At 40.3% G+C, this 15,665-nt stretch overlaps 1 protein-coding gene across 1 annotated transcript in view; it reads right to left on the reverse strand.

Moving 5' to 3' along the window:
- Positions 1–13,987, reverse strand: part of RTEL1 (regulator of telomere elongation helicase 1) — a gene marked incomplete at its 3' end in the record, with an annotated part of 40,886 nt that extends 26,899 nt beyond the window's left edge. Inside the window, exons 1-15 of the mRNA XM_080354607.1 lie at positions 13,874–13,987; positions 12,882–13,080; positions 12,511–12,604; positions 11,444–11,525; positions 11,214–11,274; positions 10,922–10,997; positions 10,142–10,226; positions 9,486–9,551; positions 8,048–8,201; positions 7,677–7,715; positions 6,931–7,009; positions 6,243–6,340; positions 5,300–5,355; positions 3,182–3,256; positions 2,246–2,327 (exon numbers count right to left, since the gene is read on the reverse strand). Of these exons, the coding sequence (XP_080210733.1) occupies positions 2,246–2,327; positions 3,182–3,256; positions 5,300–5,355; positions 6,243–6,340; positions 6,931–7,009; positions 7,677–7,715; positions 8,048–8,201; positions 9,486–9,551; positions 10,142–10,226; positions 10,922–10,997; positions 11,214–11,274; positions 11,444–11,525; positions 12,511–12,604; positions 12,882–13,080; positions 13,874–13,975 (1,348 nt within the window). The 5' untranslated portion in view covers positions 13,976–13,987. The remainder of the gene's footprint in view (positions 1–2,245; positions 2,328–3,181; positions 3,257–5,299; positions 5,356–6,242; positions 6,341–6,930; positions 7,010–7,676; positions 7,716–8,047; positions 8,202–9,485; positions 9,552–10,141; positions 10,227–10,921; positions 10,998–11,213; positions 11,275–11,443; positions 11,526–12,510; positions 12,605–12,881; positions 13,081–13,873) is intronic.
- Positions 13,988–15,665: the final 1,678 nt, after the last annotated feature.

The following is a 15,665-nucleotide window of genomic DNA, read 5'->3' on the forward strand; positions in this document are numbered from 1 at the left end:
TAGCAAATTCTGCATCTCTTTGATTCACACTAAGTCTCCAACACGGTAACTTAGAGTAAAGCAAAAGGAAGAGTGTTTGATCTTCATGCCACACCATCCCAATTCAGTATCACGTTCACAAGTGTTACCCGTGCACAGGACGCGTGGTCAGGGCACTCATCTCATCAGCTGTTCCGAGCTTCTTACCAGTAATGTTTTTAGACAATTGAGTCGTTTCCACAAAATCCTTTGAAAACAGCTTTTGTTAAAAGGTTTCCATTCTTTCCATACAATCTGCTGTACCGCTGCAGGAAACCACAGACCTGAGCAGTCTTGCCTGGCCTCTGCCAGGCTCACACATAGCGCAAGTCTCAACAAACTGCTCATCTGTTGCATAGTTACTTGCAAATAGTGGTTTTATTTGAAAAGCAGCATTTGGCAGTGCTGTTTTAATGGATGGACTCAATTATCTTGAAGGGCTTTTCCAACCAATACAACTTTATGACACTTTATCAGTATCTTTCTACTAAATCACGGAAGAATTCTGACTTTATTGCACTGGTATGGGGTATAAATTCTCCAAATTATGCGACAAACCTAAAGTGTTTCTATTAGCCTTTTCCTTCACACATTTAGCAAAATCTACTCAGAATTATTCCCGTAACTTCAAGCTCCAATTGAGCAATATCTCAGGAAAACAATATGTGCAGATGACCAGACAACACACTTCTGTCCAGGAACAGAACTTATTGTGGAAACATTTAAGGGAACATTACGTGCAAACCCACTAAATTCATGGAAACTCATTCCTTGGAAAATGTTGCTTTTGTCCTTAAGAAAAGGACTTCTGTGAAACAAATACTTGCATTCTCAAGGGCATTGTACTGAGTAATTAAGTAGATAGTTAGGAGGCACGGTCTTTACAAAGATCCTTGGAGAGCATCCTGTTAAGGAGGCTTAGTTAAAGGGATCTGCATCTGTCTTCTCTAATAAGAATGGTTTGTTTTCCACCTAACTATTTCTTATATATATATAAAAGATATTTTTATATATATATATATATATGATATATCTGATATATATATATATGATATATCTGATATATATATATGATATATCTGATATATATATATATGATATATCTGATATATATATATATATGATATATCTGATATATATATATATATCTGATATATATATATATCTGATATATATATATATATCTGATATATATATATGATATATCTTTTATATATATATATATATATCAGAAAGAATGAATGTTGAAGAACAACAAAACCAAGCTCAGTGCTGCTTTATAGTAGCCTTAGGATAAGCCCTTGTTTCAGAAGCCAAGTTTCTTTTCTTCTAGGCATGTTGTTTGAAAGACAACTATACTGAGGTAGTTCCAGATACCAAGTTCTGCAGAGAATAAGGAACAAAATGGGTGGGAGGAAAGAGAGGGAGAAACCTCAGTTGAACAAGGCTTGAAAAGTTGAGGCTGAAACTATCAAGAAGCGATAAGATGTCCTCTAAAACTTCAGAAGTTGCTCAAAAGAAGGTCACATCTCAGAGCAGGTAACAGCGTCCCAATGCTCTGGCCTGGCATTTTCTGGCTAAGAATTCACATTCTCAAGCGTTATTTCTCTGACACGTTACATAAATCTTCTATACAGAGTTTCAGAGTGATCAAACCAATTATACCTCACCCACTACATATGAGTAATTTCAGCAGAGATTAAGGACTTTCACGGAATTTACCCTTATAAAACCTTTGGCATACAGTTTCATTATCATATCTGTACATGAATCTCCTCCTTGTAAAAAGCATTTACAGCCTTACCAACACCAATTTTGTGTTTAACACAGTTATACAGGGAAATGTAGCTGATGCAAGGACAGTAGAACATTACATAAATCTCAACATCAGTCCTGAAGGAGGGTTTCCCCTTCTGGGCTGGTCTGAAGATTTTCTCTACATCAATACCAGCAGCTGTTCCACAATGGAGATCATTGCCTTGCACTGGAATAACTGTACTAGAACCTTAGTGGCACACAAAGCAGCACTGGTGCAAAAATGAATCGTACTGAGATTGCTTGTGTCATGTCACCTTTAGAAATAACTCCAGGACACCCTGTTCACAGCAGTTAAATAATGCAGACTGGGATGTCTTCAACTGTTTTCTCTTATTTGAATCAAAAGGAGCAGCTGAGTAATTTTCAATCCAGCTTTTGCACGAGCCTCCCCAAGACGAGAGTCCTGTACCTTGTTTTTTTGCAGACGATGAATTCCAGAGATCTGTCCTTTGTTTCTTCTTCTGATTATTGCTATCCAGGTGAATATGGACCTGAAGGAAAACAGCAGCAGCATTTCTAGAGGTGGCTACAGAAATGACCTTGCACTTCATCCCTCAAAAAAGCTAGCACATTTCAAGAGTAGTTAACATAATCAGTGTCACTTTTATAGTCTTAGTAAGGACATATTATTTCCCCCTTATTTTGATTCCAGTCTTTCCTAATGTATCTAACAAGGAGCAAAGAATCACCTGTTAACCAGCCATTTTGAGTCAGTTTATGGGAGCAGCTTTTCATGGGCTGCCCTGAGCAGAGACAAAGAACCCAATTATTTGGGTATTGTCCACCAGAATAAAACACGCAGACTAGAAAAAAGTCTTGTGTTAGAAAGTTTTGCTTCATTTGGCAACAAAGATAGTATCTAGTCTTAAACTAAATGTGAAAGTTACCTTTAACTAAAAAAATAAATAAATCTGTTCCTAAAATTCATTATAGCATCACAGCCCATAAGTCCCAAACCCTAAATAAGTTATAGAGACTTTGGAGAGAAAATTTAGTGGCTGTTTGTACTTGCTTGGTAATAAGATAAAGTCAAGATAACAGATTACTGGAAGAACACTCGATTTTTGCATAATATGCAGTATCAAAGTTCTCAGCAATTCACATTTGCTGCACTTCCCTAATTTCATTTCACAGTTTCTTTAAAAATTACTGCATAGCTCCCCTTTTTCCTTGGGACCTAAACCGCAGTTCCTTTGGTGTTTGTTTTCTGGAAGGACTTCCACGTCCTTTCTGTAATCAACATTGTTATCTGCTCTACTATCCACATCCTTCTGAAGCCTGGATACACTAAGCTCAGATATTACACGCCAGCAAGGGAAAATGTAGAACACAAAGCATCTCATACCTTATAATATTTAGATATTGACCGATGTGGCATGAAACCTGTTGAGCCTTCTGGAGGATCAATGTTGAATACTGTCTAGAAAATAGATGTAAAAAAATAACAACTCTTAAATAATAACTGTTTCCAGCAAAATCCATATCATATCTTTGCACTGAGCAGTATCTCCACAATATTTACTGTTGTGATAACCTTAAATATATCTCCCTGCTGCTGTTATTAAATAAATGCAGAGAATCTTGAATAAACGCATTTTTTACAGGTAATCCCTGCTAACCACGTGGCTTTCTCATTGTCGCAACTTTTTGAATTCCCTTAGTTTAACATTTCGGCCATAGTACCCTACAGTAATATTCTGCTTAACAAAACAAAATCAGCATGTAATTACACCTTGCTGTCCATTTGTTAAGCAAAAAGCTTGTACCAGCTCTTTGCGCAGAGTTCTGCTTCCTCCCCTTTCCTGTGTGTGACGCATCGTGACTAAGGGTGCTGCCTTTTCAAACGTACGGCATTTCAATGCAACTTCAATGAAAACAGCTGTGGTTCTCAAATATTTATAACTTCTGTTAATTTGTGTAAACAAAATTAATTTAGGCATTTAAAAGGAATTGTCCAAGCTCATAAGAATACCAGCTAGTTGCAACAAGTTCTCCACCAGTCAGGAAAAAAGTACAATTCCTGGAAATATTAACTTCTGAAAAATAGCCAAAGACTGCCTATACAAAAAATATTTTAATAAGTGTTCTTCTGAAAGTAAAATATTATTAATAAGATCAGCTGGTTATAAATTAAGTCTTGATGACAAGGCCCTGTAACTAGAAAGCACCATGTTTAAGCAGCAAAGACTGTGACCAAGTCCTGCTGAAACACCTCACAAGAACAGATTATCATGTGGCAGATGATTTGCAGAACTGTCCATGTGCGTGTCCACAGCAGCACAGGGACCTCAGCTTTCAGCAAACACTCCTCTTCCAATTCAAATCACCTTTCACTGATCCACCCTCAGACCATTGTCTCCAGTCCTGTAGCGCACACAAACTGGTAGGCATCAGTCACTGGGAGCAGAAGACCTGGTTTCTCTTTCTGAATCATCTCTCAGCTTTGGAACCCTGGGAAGCTATATAAACTTAACTGAAATTAAGCAAACCTCACCTTCCCCACAAAAGGACAGTGACATTCAGCTTCCAGTGCAAATCATTTTGGAATCAGTGCATACAAATTGTTACTACTGTAGCAGAACACACACAGGTTTTGTTGAACCATTGCTTTAAAAATGAAATTCTGTGGACGCCGCTGTGAACGGACCCTCACACGTCCACGCACTCAAGTCCACTGCCAGGAAAACGTTTAATTCAACATGATGCCCAGTAACTCAGGCCAAGATGATTCTTTGAAATCACCCAGTTCTGGGAATACAGTGAACGTAACCCCAAACATCAGCAGATTTTGCAGTATGTAACACTGCAGTGAAGACGCTATTTTGTTTGAACTTTAAGCTCTCCAAACATTATCCTCTGAGTACCACTCAAGAATATTAGAGCTTGGGTCAAGTTCAGAGGGAAGCCAGAAACTGAATTTCAGGCCACTGGCCCGCTGTATCTTCTAATATTATGGGGGCCAGGTTCTTAATAATCAATGTTTTACAAGTGCACAACAGGGAGAGGACTGACAGCACCACACAGATACCCACAAGTGTCACATTCAGTTCCTGTGGCACTAAGATGATATTTACAGATCCTTTAATTTAATAATTAAATTCTGAAAATACAGCTAAATTATCTTTTTCTTGCATTTTTCCCTTTGTCTGTCTGGTTATTTCATGAGGTCTCCTGTTCCCAAGCACTGCTGCTACAAACAGCTCGATGATCCAGCTCCACCTGGTGGAGGCTAAAATCAGACAAATATACATCAAGCATCTCCAAAAAGGGACATCAAAATTATAAAAGAACAGCCTGGGTAAAAATCCAAGTAGGCCATCCCATTAGGCAGCCGCTTTCTCCTCAACATCAGTGCTCAAGTGTACATACAATCAAGAATAAAACAGATCCAATGATTTCCCACATTTTTTAAACCAACTCGTCTTCCCCTCAGACACGTGTAGAAGCAGCATGTAGAATTTACCTGGATAATGTCTGAGAGCTTATGCAATCCAGATGTATTGACAAATATCCCAGTGCCTAGAGAGAACAACACACAATTGCATTTACAACACAAATACACATCCATTTGTTTGCTTAAAACAGTGACCCCAGAGGAGCAGCCAAAACAATGTAATGAATGACACTGATTGTGAGAATTTGACTAAGGAAATAATAAACAAATGTACATGTTAAGCCAAAGCGTGAACAGCATAAAAGGAGAAAGATGCTGAGGAAAACAAAAAAAAAAGGACAGATGTGTTCTCAAAGGATGCGCTGGCAGGAGCGACAGTCCATGTTTCAGTCTCCATGGACTGGGCTCCCTCTGTCCAATGCTTTTCCTGAAGACTCTGCAAGTACAAACTAACTAAATAATTTCCTTAGTGCTTGTGGAAGTTGGAGATTTTTCTTTGCATAAAGGCAAAATAAGAAAAAGCAGCTGATGGACAGTAGAACAGAAGCTTGCTAAATCAAAGAAAAATCACATTATGTGATTCCAAACACTCGTGTTCTGTAACTTGTATGGTCAGGGAAGAAATCAAAACACTAAAAGCACCATCAGCAAATGCCACCAAGCTGCACTCCACAAACCTTCTGCTTTTGGAGAAAAACAGCATTGTGTGCAACACGCGGACACGTCTGTATGCACGGATATTGGTACCCACTCAGGTTTTGACACAAAGCAGTTCTTAAAACTAGTTCTGTTGCATCAACAGACATAAAGCACGTTTCCCAGCAGAGGACCTCGCAGCAAGTCTTAATAAAAAGACACGGGTCCTCAGAGCGAGATTTGAGCTTTTAAAAGTTTTATAATTGAAATCAAAACAAAGCAGCCTTTCTCCTCCTCCCTCCAAACAATGAAAACTTCTAATTACTTACATTACAGAGCAAAATCCCAGTGAAACAACTAGCAAATTTACACTTACGGCCTGAAAGAAACTGTAAAATCTGCTCTATTGACTCCAAGAGCGAGGATTTGGTCTGGAATGTTATTTGAGCCTCTGCAAACAGATCAAAGATGTAGCTGGAATTTACAGAGAAAAAGCACAAACGGGTAAATGCTGTCAATAATCACATGGACGCAATTACTATTATTCTTTTATAACAACAATTTCACCATATAGCAGCAAAACATGTTCTTGTCTCCATGAGAAAGAAAAATTTATAGAAATAAAAATAAGTATTTGGTTATATAGGCAGCAGATGATATTGACATGATAGAAAGCATACTGACCACATCCTTCACATTTCCCATGATTTCTTTACAGCATACGAGAGGTATTAATTTAGAAACAGATCCGCATGCAATTTCCACTATTTTCTTTATGATGTACAGTGCGCATTAGTTGAGAAATAAGCACAGTGAAGAGCTTATTCCCATTCAGAATATCTGACCGACATACAAACAGCATCAGATTTCTACTCTTGAAACACTTTTAGAGGGAGTTCCACCAGAAATAATTACTACAGAAAGTGGATTTAAGGAGACCCCAAACCTTGAATAAATACTATTCCCAGAAACTAGAATACTAGTACCAATCCCAACAGCAGACCCAGTTTCACCTGGTTCTAGAATTTGCTGTATATTCAACATATTCATGAGAAGAAATTTACCTTCCTTCTTTGGTGACTCCAGCACCATTTGGTGGCAGCTCCACTGCATCAATAGCACTTTCTAGCTGAAGAAGAATTTCTTTAAGAGAACCAAGAGGGGAAAAAAAGTTAAGAGTTCACAGAAACTCACTGCTGGGACTCATCTAAACCTCTTTGTCAAATGTACTTTATTTCCAAGGCTGTCACCAAAGACAGCAACCCAGCTGTTATCTTGATCCCATAAGCAAATCAAAATTATCAAAAACAATTTCCTTGATAACATCTCTAAAAATTCATATTAAACTTTAAAGAAGTTCCATGACCTCAATTCCTAGATGAAGCCTGTGACACTCTTAGAAAACACAGTTGTCAGCAAAATGTTAAACTCTCTATAAATGTGGAAAGTTGCTCTTGGAAATCTTTTGTAAACATGAGACATGTCAAGCTCTTGCTATTAAGTTTATGTAGCATCATGTTCTTACAGCAGAATGACACAACAAATACATTTCCAGCATGCTGACAAGATGAGAAAACAAGGGAACTTCTAGAAAAGAAGGAAGTGATCTATTTATCTGCCAAACTTCTCATCTTCTCAGGAAAACTGTAACTAAACATTCTACAAAATTCTCTGAATAAGAGAGACAATCCATGAACTTCTCAGTTAAGAGCAATGTCTACAGAAACGCCACATGAGCCAGATTTCTAGTTGCTGATCTTTTAAAACTGTTTCAACAACCATTATCAACAGTACAAAAAAATAACCTTACTCTTTATCTTTGCTATATCTTCAAGTTCCATGTTCAGTCCTGTTGGAGAAAGGAAAGATGTCAAAAGGATGTTTTGCATCTGTTCCATTCCTAGTTTCTTTATGCCTTTTCAAAAGTTACGGATATAAAGGCTAGAACTGTGTAAAGGGAAAGACATCTTCTGTTTTCCACTTGTATTTCTCTTTCATGACCCCTCAGGTCACCTTGATTTGGCCAAATCTTTTCATCTTTGTCTGGCAGTGATTACTAACTAACTACAATTTATCTATGGTTAAGAGCCAATTTTCCAGAAACTGCTTGGAAAAGTTATTTTCCAGTTCTTGCTCACAGCACTAATCCCAGCAAACAGTGGTTTGTGGTTCTCGACACACCTGAACTGGCCATTTCCATATTGAATTCTGCATTTATTTCATTCTGTTGAACTACTTTGGCTTGTTCTTCCAGTACGACATTGATGGCGTCCAGTGCCGACGCCAAATCATAGGGTGTCAGATCAAAAGACGACGACTCCTCACACAACTTCTCCTAAAACACCAAGGAACAGAAGCGTTACCGAGACTGCGCCGTGTGGTATCTGCTCATGATAAAGTCCAGACAACCAGGCTAGATTTCAATTATAATCTCCAACTCAGGCCAGAGGACAGACCAGAACAAATATTGTTATAGAGAAGGAGGAAACACACTGAATTTCTATTAAAAAAAGTAATGGTTTGAACACTCACCAAACTAAGTTTGACAAAACTCTCTATGACCTTGAAAAATAAGTTACATATTGTTTTGTCACAATTTTTTCATTCATGAAAAGAATCATTTTCCCTGAGGAATGAAGAGAAATATTAAGGACTAACCTACACAAAAATTTGACTGCCATAGCTATGAAGAGTTAAGTTAAAGTAAAAAATGCTGAGCTAGCTGCATGCGTAAACAACCCAAACGGAAATAAGTCAATTGTCAGAGTAATTACTAAATTTGCACCTATTAATCTGTAACAGACAGTTCCATGGGAGAACTATTGCAAAACAAGTAGTTCTAGAATAGCTGTTCTGGCTCATTTCTGCATGCAGGCACCAATTCATATTTTCAAAACACTACAAAAGGGGAAAAAAAAAAAATCCAAAAATGATGACTGGATTTCCACCCATTTTTCAACAGAAAAAAAGGTTTTCTGATGAAAGGAGCATGCACAGGAATCAACTCTGCAGCTCTGTCTAGTCAAACCCAGCACGCTCTCCAGTTCACGGACAGGAGAACGGGCCACCAGAAAATCAACTCTGCAGTTGTTCAGCAGAAATCCCGCTGGGAGGTTCTTCATGTGGCAGAAAAAAAGGACAGATTTCAAATGTTCCCTTGCATTCCATCATTTAGGCAAAGGGCTGCAATTCTGAGCCAACTAAGTAGAAGTTCTCATCATGCAGCAGCTTTTTTTTTCCCCCTATGAATAAAAATCACATCTGCCATCTACTGCCCTTGGACAGCTGATGCAGCTGAGCTCCAGGAATGGCGCTCTCATGATTTCTAACACCCTGGAAGAGAACTCTCCAAACAGGGATGTGAGCGCCCTCACTAATTTGGAGACCCACCCTTCAGGAAGAAACTGTCAGCCTGTAGAAAAATCACAGCAGTGTCCAAGGGCTGTTAATTAAACTACAATGCTTTAACTGTCACAGAAACAATAAATATCCAAGATAATGAACATCAATGACTGCAATAGCTAAGTACAGATGTTACAGACTGTTTGTAATAGGGCACGGGTCTGTTTTTCTCTTTGGATGAAGTTTGAAAAATAGTAACAGACCAGAAATGACTCACCACGTTGTGAGCTTCGTCGAGTATCACCACAGTGCCCTTCAGGTCCAAGTTGTGCGCTCGCCGGCTCTAAAGACGAAAAAGAAAATGAGGGAATGGACAAAAAGACCGCAGACAAATAGAAATTTGATGGACTGGGAAACTGGCTCTTGAGACAGATTTGGGTTTTCATGTATTTTAAATTGTATTATCTAGAAATGAAGGTGATAAAAATGTATCATGTAAAAGTTTATGGAGATTACTACTGACATTGTAATAAGGAAAAAAAACCACACCACCAAAACACCCCCAAGCAACAGTTATACCAGACTAGGATACACAGGTTTGTCAGAATTTCAGTCACTGTCCGTGAAGCATAGACAACTTATAACTAAACAACACGGGCATCACATTCTGCAAAGCTAATTTATAAAAACAGAAAGGCCTCAAACAAAAAAAGAAAAAAGAAATTTCTTAACTGTGGGAAAGAACTTTACAGAGAACAAACACAAAAGGGCATCCTCTACGGTTCTGAATTTGAACTGGGTTTTGATTAGTGTTGAACTATACCACACAATTAATTCACTTGCTATGTATCAGTTCTTCACAGCTTATCCACTAAAAAACAACATGAGATAAATAGAAGAAGAATTGCATTTAAAAGCAAAGATAGATGTTACCTTTGAATCTAGTAAATAGTTGTAAGGCATAAAAATAATATCTGCTTGCTGCTTCAGGCTTCGAGAGAGATAATAAGGACAAGCTCTGTTTAAAAATAAAAAAGTAGTACAAACAATGAAGTAACACTTGCAGAAACATGACAAGTGTATTTGGCATTCACGTACTATGTCTCATACTCTCAAGGGTTTCTAATCAACTTTTTAAGGAGTTGGAACTGGCACATTTAATTTTAGGGCAGATGGTTACTTGTATTTACAGAAGTAAAAAGATGCCTAGAAAACAATACTTAGCTGTGCCACTCCGCAAAACAGGGGAAAAAAAGAAACTCAAGGAGAAAGAGTGGCATTCGGTACTGCAGCGTCATTTCAGCCCTTTAGGACACAAGTAAATGCTGCACTAAACTATTTTATCTCAACAAATCAGTCACCTCATCCTCTTGGATCTGAAACAAACCTGCAATATCATTTGTCAGGTCAGATTATATTGGCAGCCTCTGCTCACATGAGAAATAAAATCCTGGTGAGCCTGACCCTGATCCGATTCAGTCTTGACACAAGTCAGGACTGAAATTAACTGCTGTGTGATGAAAACTGCAGTAACAGAAGAAGTCAAGACTTCAGTGCACACATTATTTTGTTGGAAGCCATCTCTGCAATATTTTTAGCTGCTCCACTTTGCCCTCATCATTGTGCTGCTCAAGCTCACACCAAGATATCAATAAAAATAAACAGATAAATTGTTTTCATAAGTAAAGGGGAAGGTTAGAAGGGAACATTTACCTGTGCTTGTTCCCATTTTTAACCAAGTCTTCGATATCCATGATTGATTCAATGAGTTCTTTCTCTGTACTCTTTTCTGCGAAAAATTACAACATTACAACCACAACCTCAGGTAAAAGTATCACACATATTTTTTGTTGCCCCAATCATCAGTCACCCACTTCTTAACGTTTCACTTTAACGCAAAGCAGAACACACACAGACAGACTCTGCCAACTCCTTTAAACTTCTCCACCCACCAAGCAAACCCCCCCTTCCAAAAACCAGGGCTTTACTGCACAGTCAGACTCACCTTCCACATTGTTATAGAAATGACAAGCACGAGCCATCACTTTCATTCGGCACATGTAGATCTGTAAATTACAGTACATTTCAGAAAAGGGCAGCACTGCTTGTCAAGCACTGAAAAGTTCTATTTTTGCCTCCAGTAGTGACACAATGTCCAAGTTCAGAATCACACCCCTGGTGTCGAATTGACCCCCCCATGTTCTGGCTGTCGTGCTTTCTCGGCTCTGCTCTCACCTGCATGTGGTTGCTCTCCTGTCGTTTCACTTCAGGATGGATGCAAAGCTGCTCTCTGGAACCCAACACACAGACCTTTGGCCTGTTCAAAGAGAATACACAACACTGATGTTAAAAATCAGGCAAAAAACAAGGACGCAGTTGTATGTGTATCATATATCAAAGGCAAAATAGTCAGGAAAAATAGAGGAGCCCAAAATAAGGATCAGAAACAAAAACAGTAAACAAGCTACTCTGTTTGTAACAGCCATACACATTATTTGAATTTATGGTGCTGTGCTTCTCTGGGTAGCAGTGGGTGGTAACAAGCAGTAGTTTATTGCAGGAGGTAATTAGTAGCAGCTTACATCATGCACCATAAAATCTGGGTTCTGTTATGACAGTTCAGACAAATAAACCAGGGACTGTCATCTACTACAGGCTATTCCAGAGCTGGCTGTGACTTTTACAGTAGGATAAGAACTACAAACATTTCCCATACTTTATTATTACAAGGCTTTATCTTTACAGGAAACAAACAAACAAACAAACAATTACTGTCTGGCCAAAGAGCTCAGTCAACACACTGGCACCTCAACAGCTGAAAACTGTGACAGACATCGGTACAGTAAAAACACAAACTTCTTCATAGATTTACATCGGTATAAGGAATTCAACTTTGTAATGGCTTCCTGCTGCCTTAAAGAAATGCCCCAGAAAAGAAAACAAAAAGGTAATTTCAGAAGTAAATGTATGAGGTCAAGAACTAAAACCAGACCAGATTCAGGAAATTCTATGATCGAAGAATATAAAAGAAGCTGTGAATTATGAAAAACAAAAAACAAAGCAAACCAACCAACCAAACAAAAAACAACAAACAAAACCAAAACACACACCCCCCCAAACCAAACCAAACAACAAACCCAACAACAAAGAAACACAGGCTCTACACATGCACATTATGAAAACTACATTTCACTGGATATCATTTTTTATATATTCATCCACATAAATTCAAGCAGTAACTAAACCAGGCAGTTTTCTCCGCCTTTTCTTTGAACAGGAACATTATCCTAAATCATATTTACCTGTAGACTGTGTTCTTTAATTCATTAATGACCTGTGTAAGTTGTGAGTGAGTTCTGGAGGCATAAATTATTTTAGGAATGTCAGTGTAATAAGCTGCAAAAGAGAGGACAAAAAAGCAGGAAAACATTATTAGCACAGAAAGAAGAACTGGAAATATAATTGGCCTCCTTTCCCAGCTGGTTCTATGGTAAACATTTGCAAGAAATTCTGTCGTCTAACTATTCACACACACAAAATGAGGTAAATGAGTTTCTAATGCTTTAAGAAAATATAAAAACATGGAAAACACCTTTAAAATCTATAAAAACATGTGAAGCTGTGTTTCAGCTGCTCAACAAGAGCTCCAAGGCTTGTCTAACTACACGCTTACCTGGGATGTCTGCATCTGTGTCTGCGTTGCCCCAGGAGGACATGGGTCTCTCAGGAAAGAGCTCCATCCCGTTCATGCGCTGGGCGATTTTGCGGGCTGAGATCGTGTCTTTGAAGTGCTCCCGCCAAGCCAGAGTGGAACAGAGCAGGCAGAGGGTCTTTCCTGTGCCTGTAGGGCTCTCCAGAATGCCATTTACCTTCTTTATTGAAGAGAAATAAAATGAAAAGGGGAAAAAGTGAGCAATTCGGAGATGTAACTACAACTGGTCTTTGCGCTGTACTGCATTTCCTTGGTAAAAAAGAGATTGCTGCCTGGTAGGCTCCACCATATAACAAAAACCACACACGTACCCCACGTACGGCTGATATAAATGCACGACCTGTAGGACCCTCATCAGCTTAGTGAGGCTCAATCTAAAACCAAGAGCCAGACATAATGCTTTATTTAACAGAGGAATTCTCCACTCTTAGAGAAACTAAAATGCATCACATTTCAGCATAAAACACATGAAAATATTAGAAGTTACTGGAAGGGAAAAAACCAAAATAAAACAAAATAAAAAACAACAAACAAAACCAGAAAGTGACTCTTAGACTACAGAATGTCAGTTTCCTTTAGAATTAAGACTATATTCCACATCAAAGTTTAGGCAGAAAACTATCCAAGGACTTCTAAACACTTAGTCCTACTGGATGTCACAATTTCAAAGTGCATAAAAACACTGTAAGTCGCAGAAAAACTAGTGGCTGGGCGTTCATGACAATTTGTGTTCAATCGTATTGAAAGAATTTATATATATATATATATATATGTATATATATATATGCGCAATAGGCTTCCCTTAGGTCAGGGAAGATTTGGAAAAGGCAGCACAGGGACAAGGAAAAGTAAACTTGAATTGTCACAACCTCTTTTTATAGAAGTTATTTTTCACTATTAGAAATAAAACGTAGTAAATGAACCCAAAGGGCTGGGGCAGAGGCAGCACTCACCTTCTGCAGGCACTCCAGCACCTTGGCCATGTAGGCCTCCTGGCAGGGGTAGGGCTGGAACGGGAAATCCACCGCGATGCCGTTCAGCGTTATCCTGGGCATGTTCCCCTGGCACCTGCAAGGAACCCGCCGGCCCGCGGTCACCCTGGGCCCGGAGCTGCACCGCGGGCCCGCAGAAAGCTGAGGGACCGGAGGCAGCGCCGGTTCGCTTGCACGGAAGGCCCGGGGTTCACACGCACTGCAGCCCGGGCAGAAGGCTCACGGGCATCCGGGGCTCGGCCATGGGGATGCCCAGGCCGCATCCCGGGACATTCCATCCGCTTCGGTGCGGCCCGGTCCGCGTTCCCGGGACATTCCATCCGCTCCAGTGAGGCCCGGTCCGCGTTCCCGGGACATTCCATCCGCTCCGGTGCGGCCCGGTCCGCGTTCCCGGGACATTCCATCCGCTCCGGTGCGGCCCGGTCCGCGTTCCCGGGACATTCCACCCGCTCCAGTGAGGCCCGGTCCGCGTTCCCGGGACATTCCATCCGCTCCGGTGCGGCCCGGTCCGCGTTCCCGGGACATTCCACCCGCTCCAGGGAGGCCCGGTCCGCGTTCCCGGGACATTCCATCCGCTCCGGTCGGCCCGGTCCGCGTTCCCGGGACATTCCATCCGTCCCAGTGCGGCCCGGTCCGCGTTCCCGGGACATCCCACCCGCTCCAGCCCGCCCGCACTCCCGGCCGCGGTTGCCATAGCAACAGGAGCAGCATAACAGCCGCCTCACCTCCCGCTCCGCCGTTCGGAATGCCCGCGCCTGTATCACGTGCCCTTCCGGCCGCCCCCTTACGCTGGTGCGTCACTTCCGGCGGACTCTCTCGCGAGAGCTGCGGCGTTGCCAAGGGAACGGGGCGGTGGCTGCGGGAGCGGCCATGGCAGCGGGGCCTGGGGCTGGAGCACTTACCTGCATTGTAAATTGTCTTTAACTGTAGCCGAGGGGTTGCAGAGCATTGAGTTATTCCTTGGGATCTTCACAGCGCCACGCAAAATGTAACAGCTGATTTTGTTCGTTTTTCTGACGCTGAACTCTAACTTGACAACAGAACAGCTGTGCAAGAATAAACTGCAGAAGAAATGACTTGGTAAAGGCTGTAAAATGAGAGTGTGGGATAAGGTGTTTATAATGGAGAATAAAGGTTTAAAACTCATTATAAATACACAGGATGACGTGTCACAATTTCCTGTAAATAGAAATTCGCAACATTGAGGAATAATATCAAGAGTGTATCAAATGGGATTATTTTAACTGTTATTTAAGGAACGTTGATTGAAGCAGCGTTACCGCCCGAGGGAGAGGAGCTGGCGGACAACCAGACCCCAGCTGGCAGGTCTGTGTCCATCAGAGCGATGCTGGTTTGCACAGACACACTGCAGTAAATTAGCATTTTTTAGCATTGTTGAAAGCCTGAGTTACTGGAAGAAGCTCTTCCTATATCAAAAGACATCTAGGAATACTTGCAATGAGTTAGGGAAAGAAACACATGCTACAAGACCAACTTCTTTACTGATTCTTTATGAAAATCTGTTGTTCCTGATGGTCTGCCTGCTCCGATGTCAGGAGTGATGAAGGCATGGGACATGTTTGCCAAATAATCACCACTTTCCGTCTTCAGAAAGAATACTGGGTGCTTTCTTATACTCCCTAGTAAAAATCAGTGAGAACTTGAAAAGATATTCACATTTAAAACAAAGAAGAAATATTGCCTAGTGTAGCAGATGGAGACAGAATTAATTGTATTAACTTACTTTATATAA

Source organism: Nesoenas mayeri (assembly GCF_963082525.1).
Source record: "Nesoenas mayeri genome assembly, chromosome: 16".
Taxonomy (NCBI): domain Eukaryota; kingdom Metazoa; phylum Chordata; class Aves; order Columbiformes; family Columbidae; genus Nesoenas; species Nesoenas mayeri.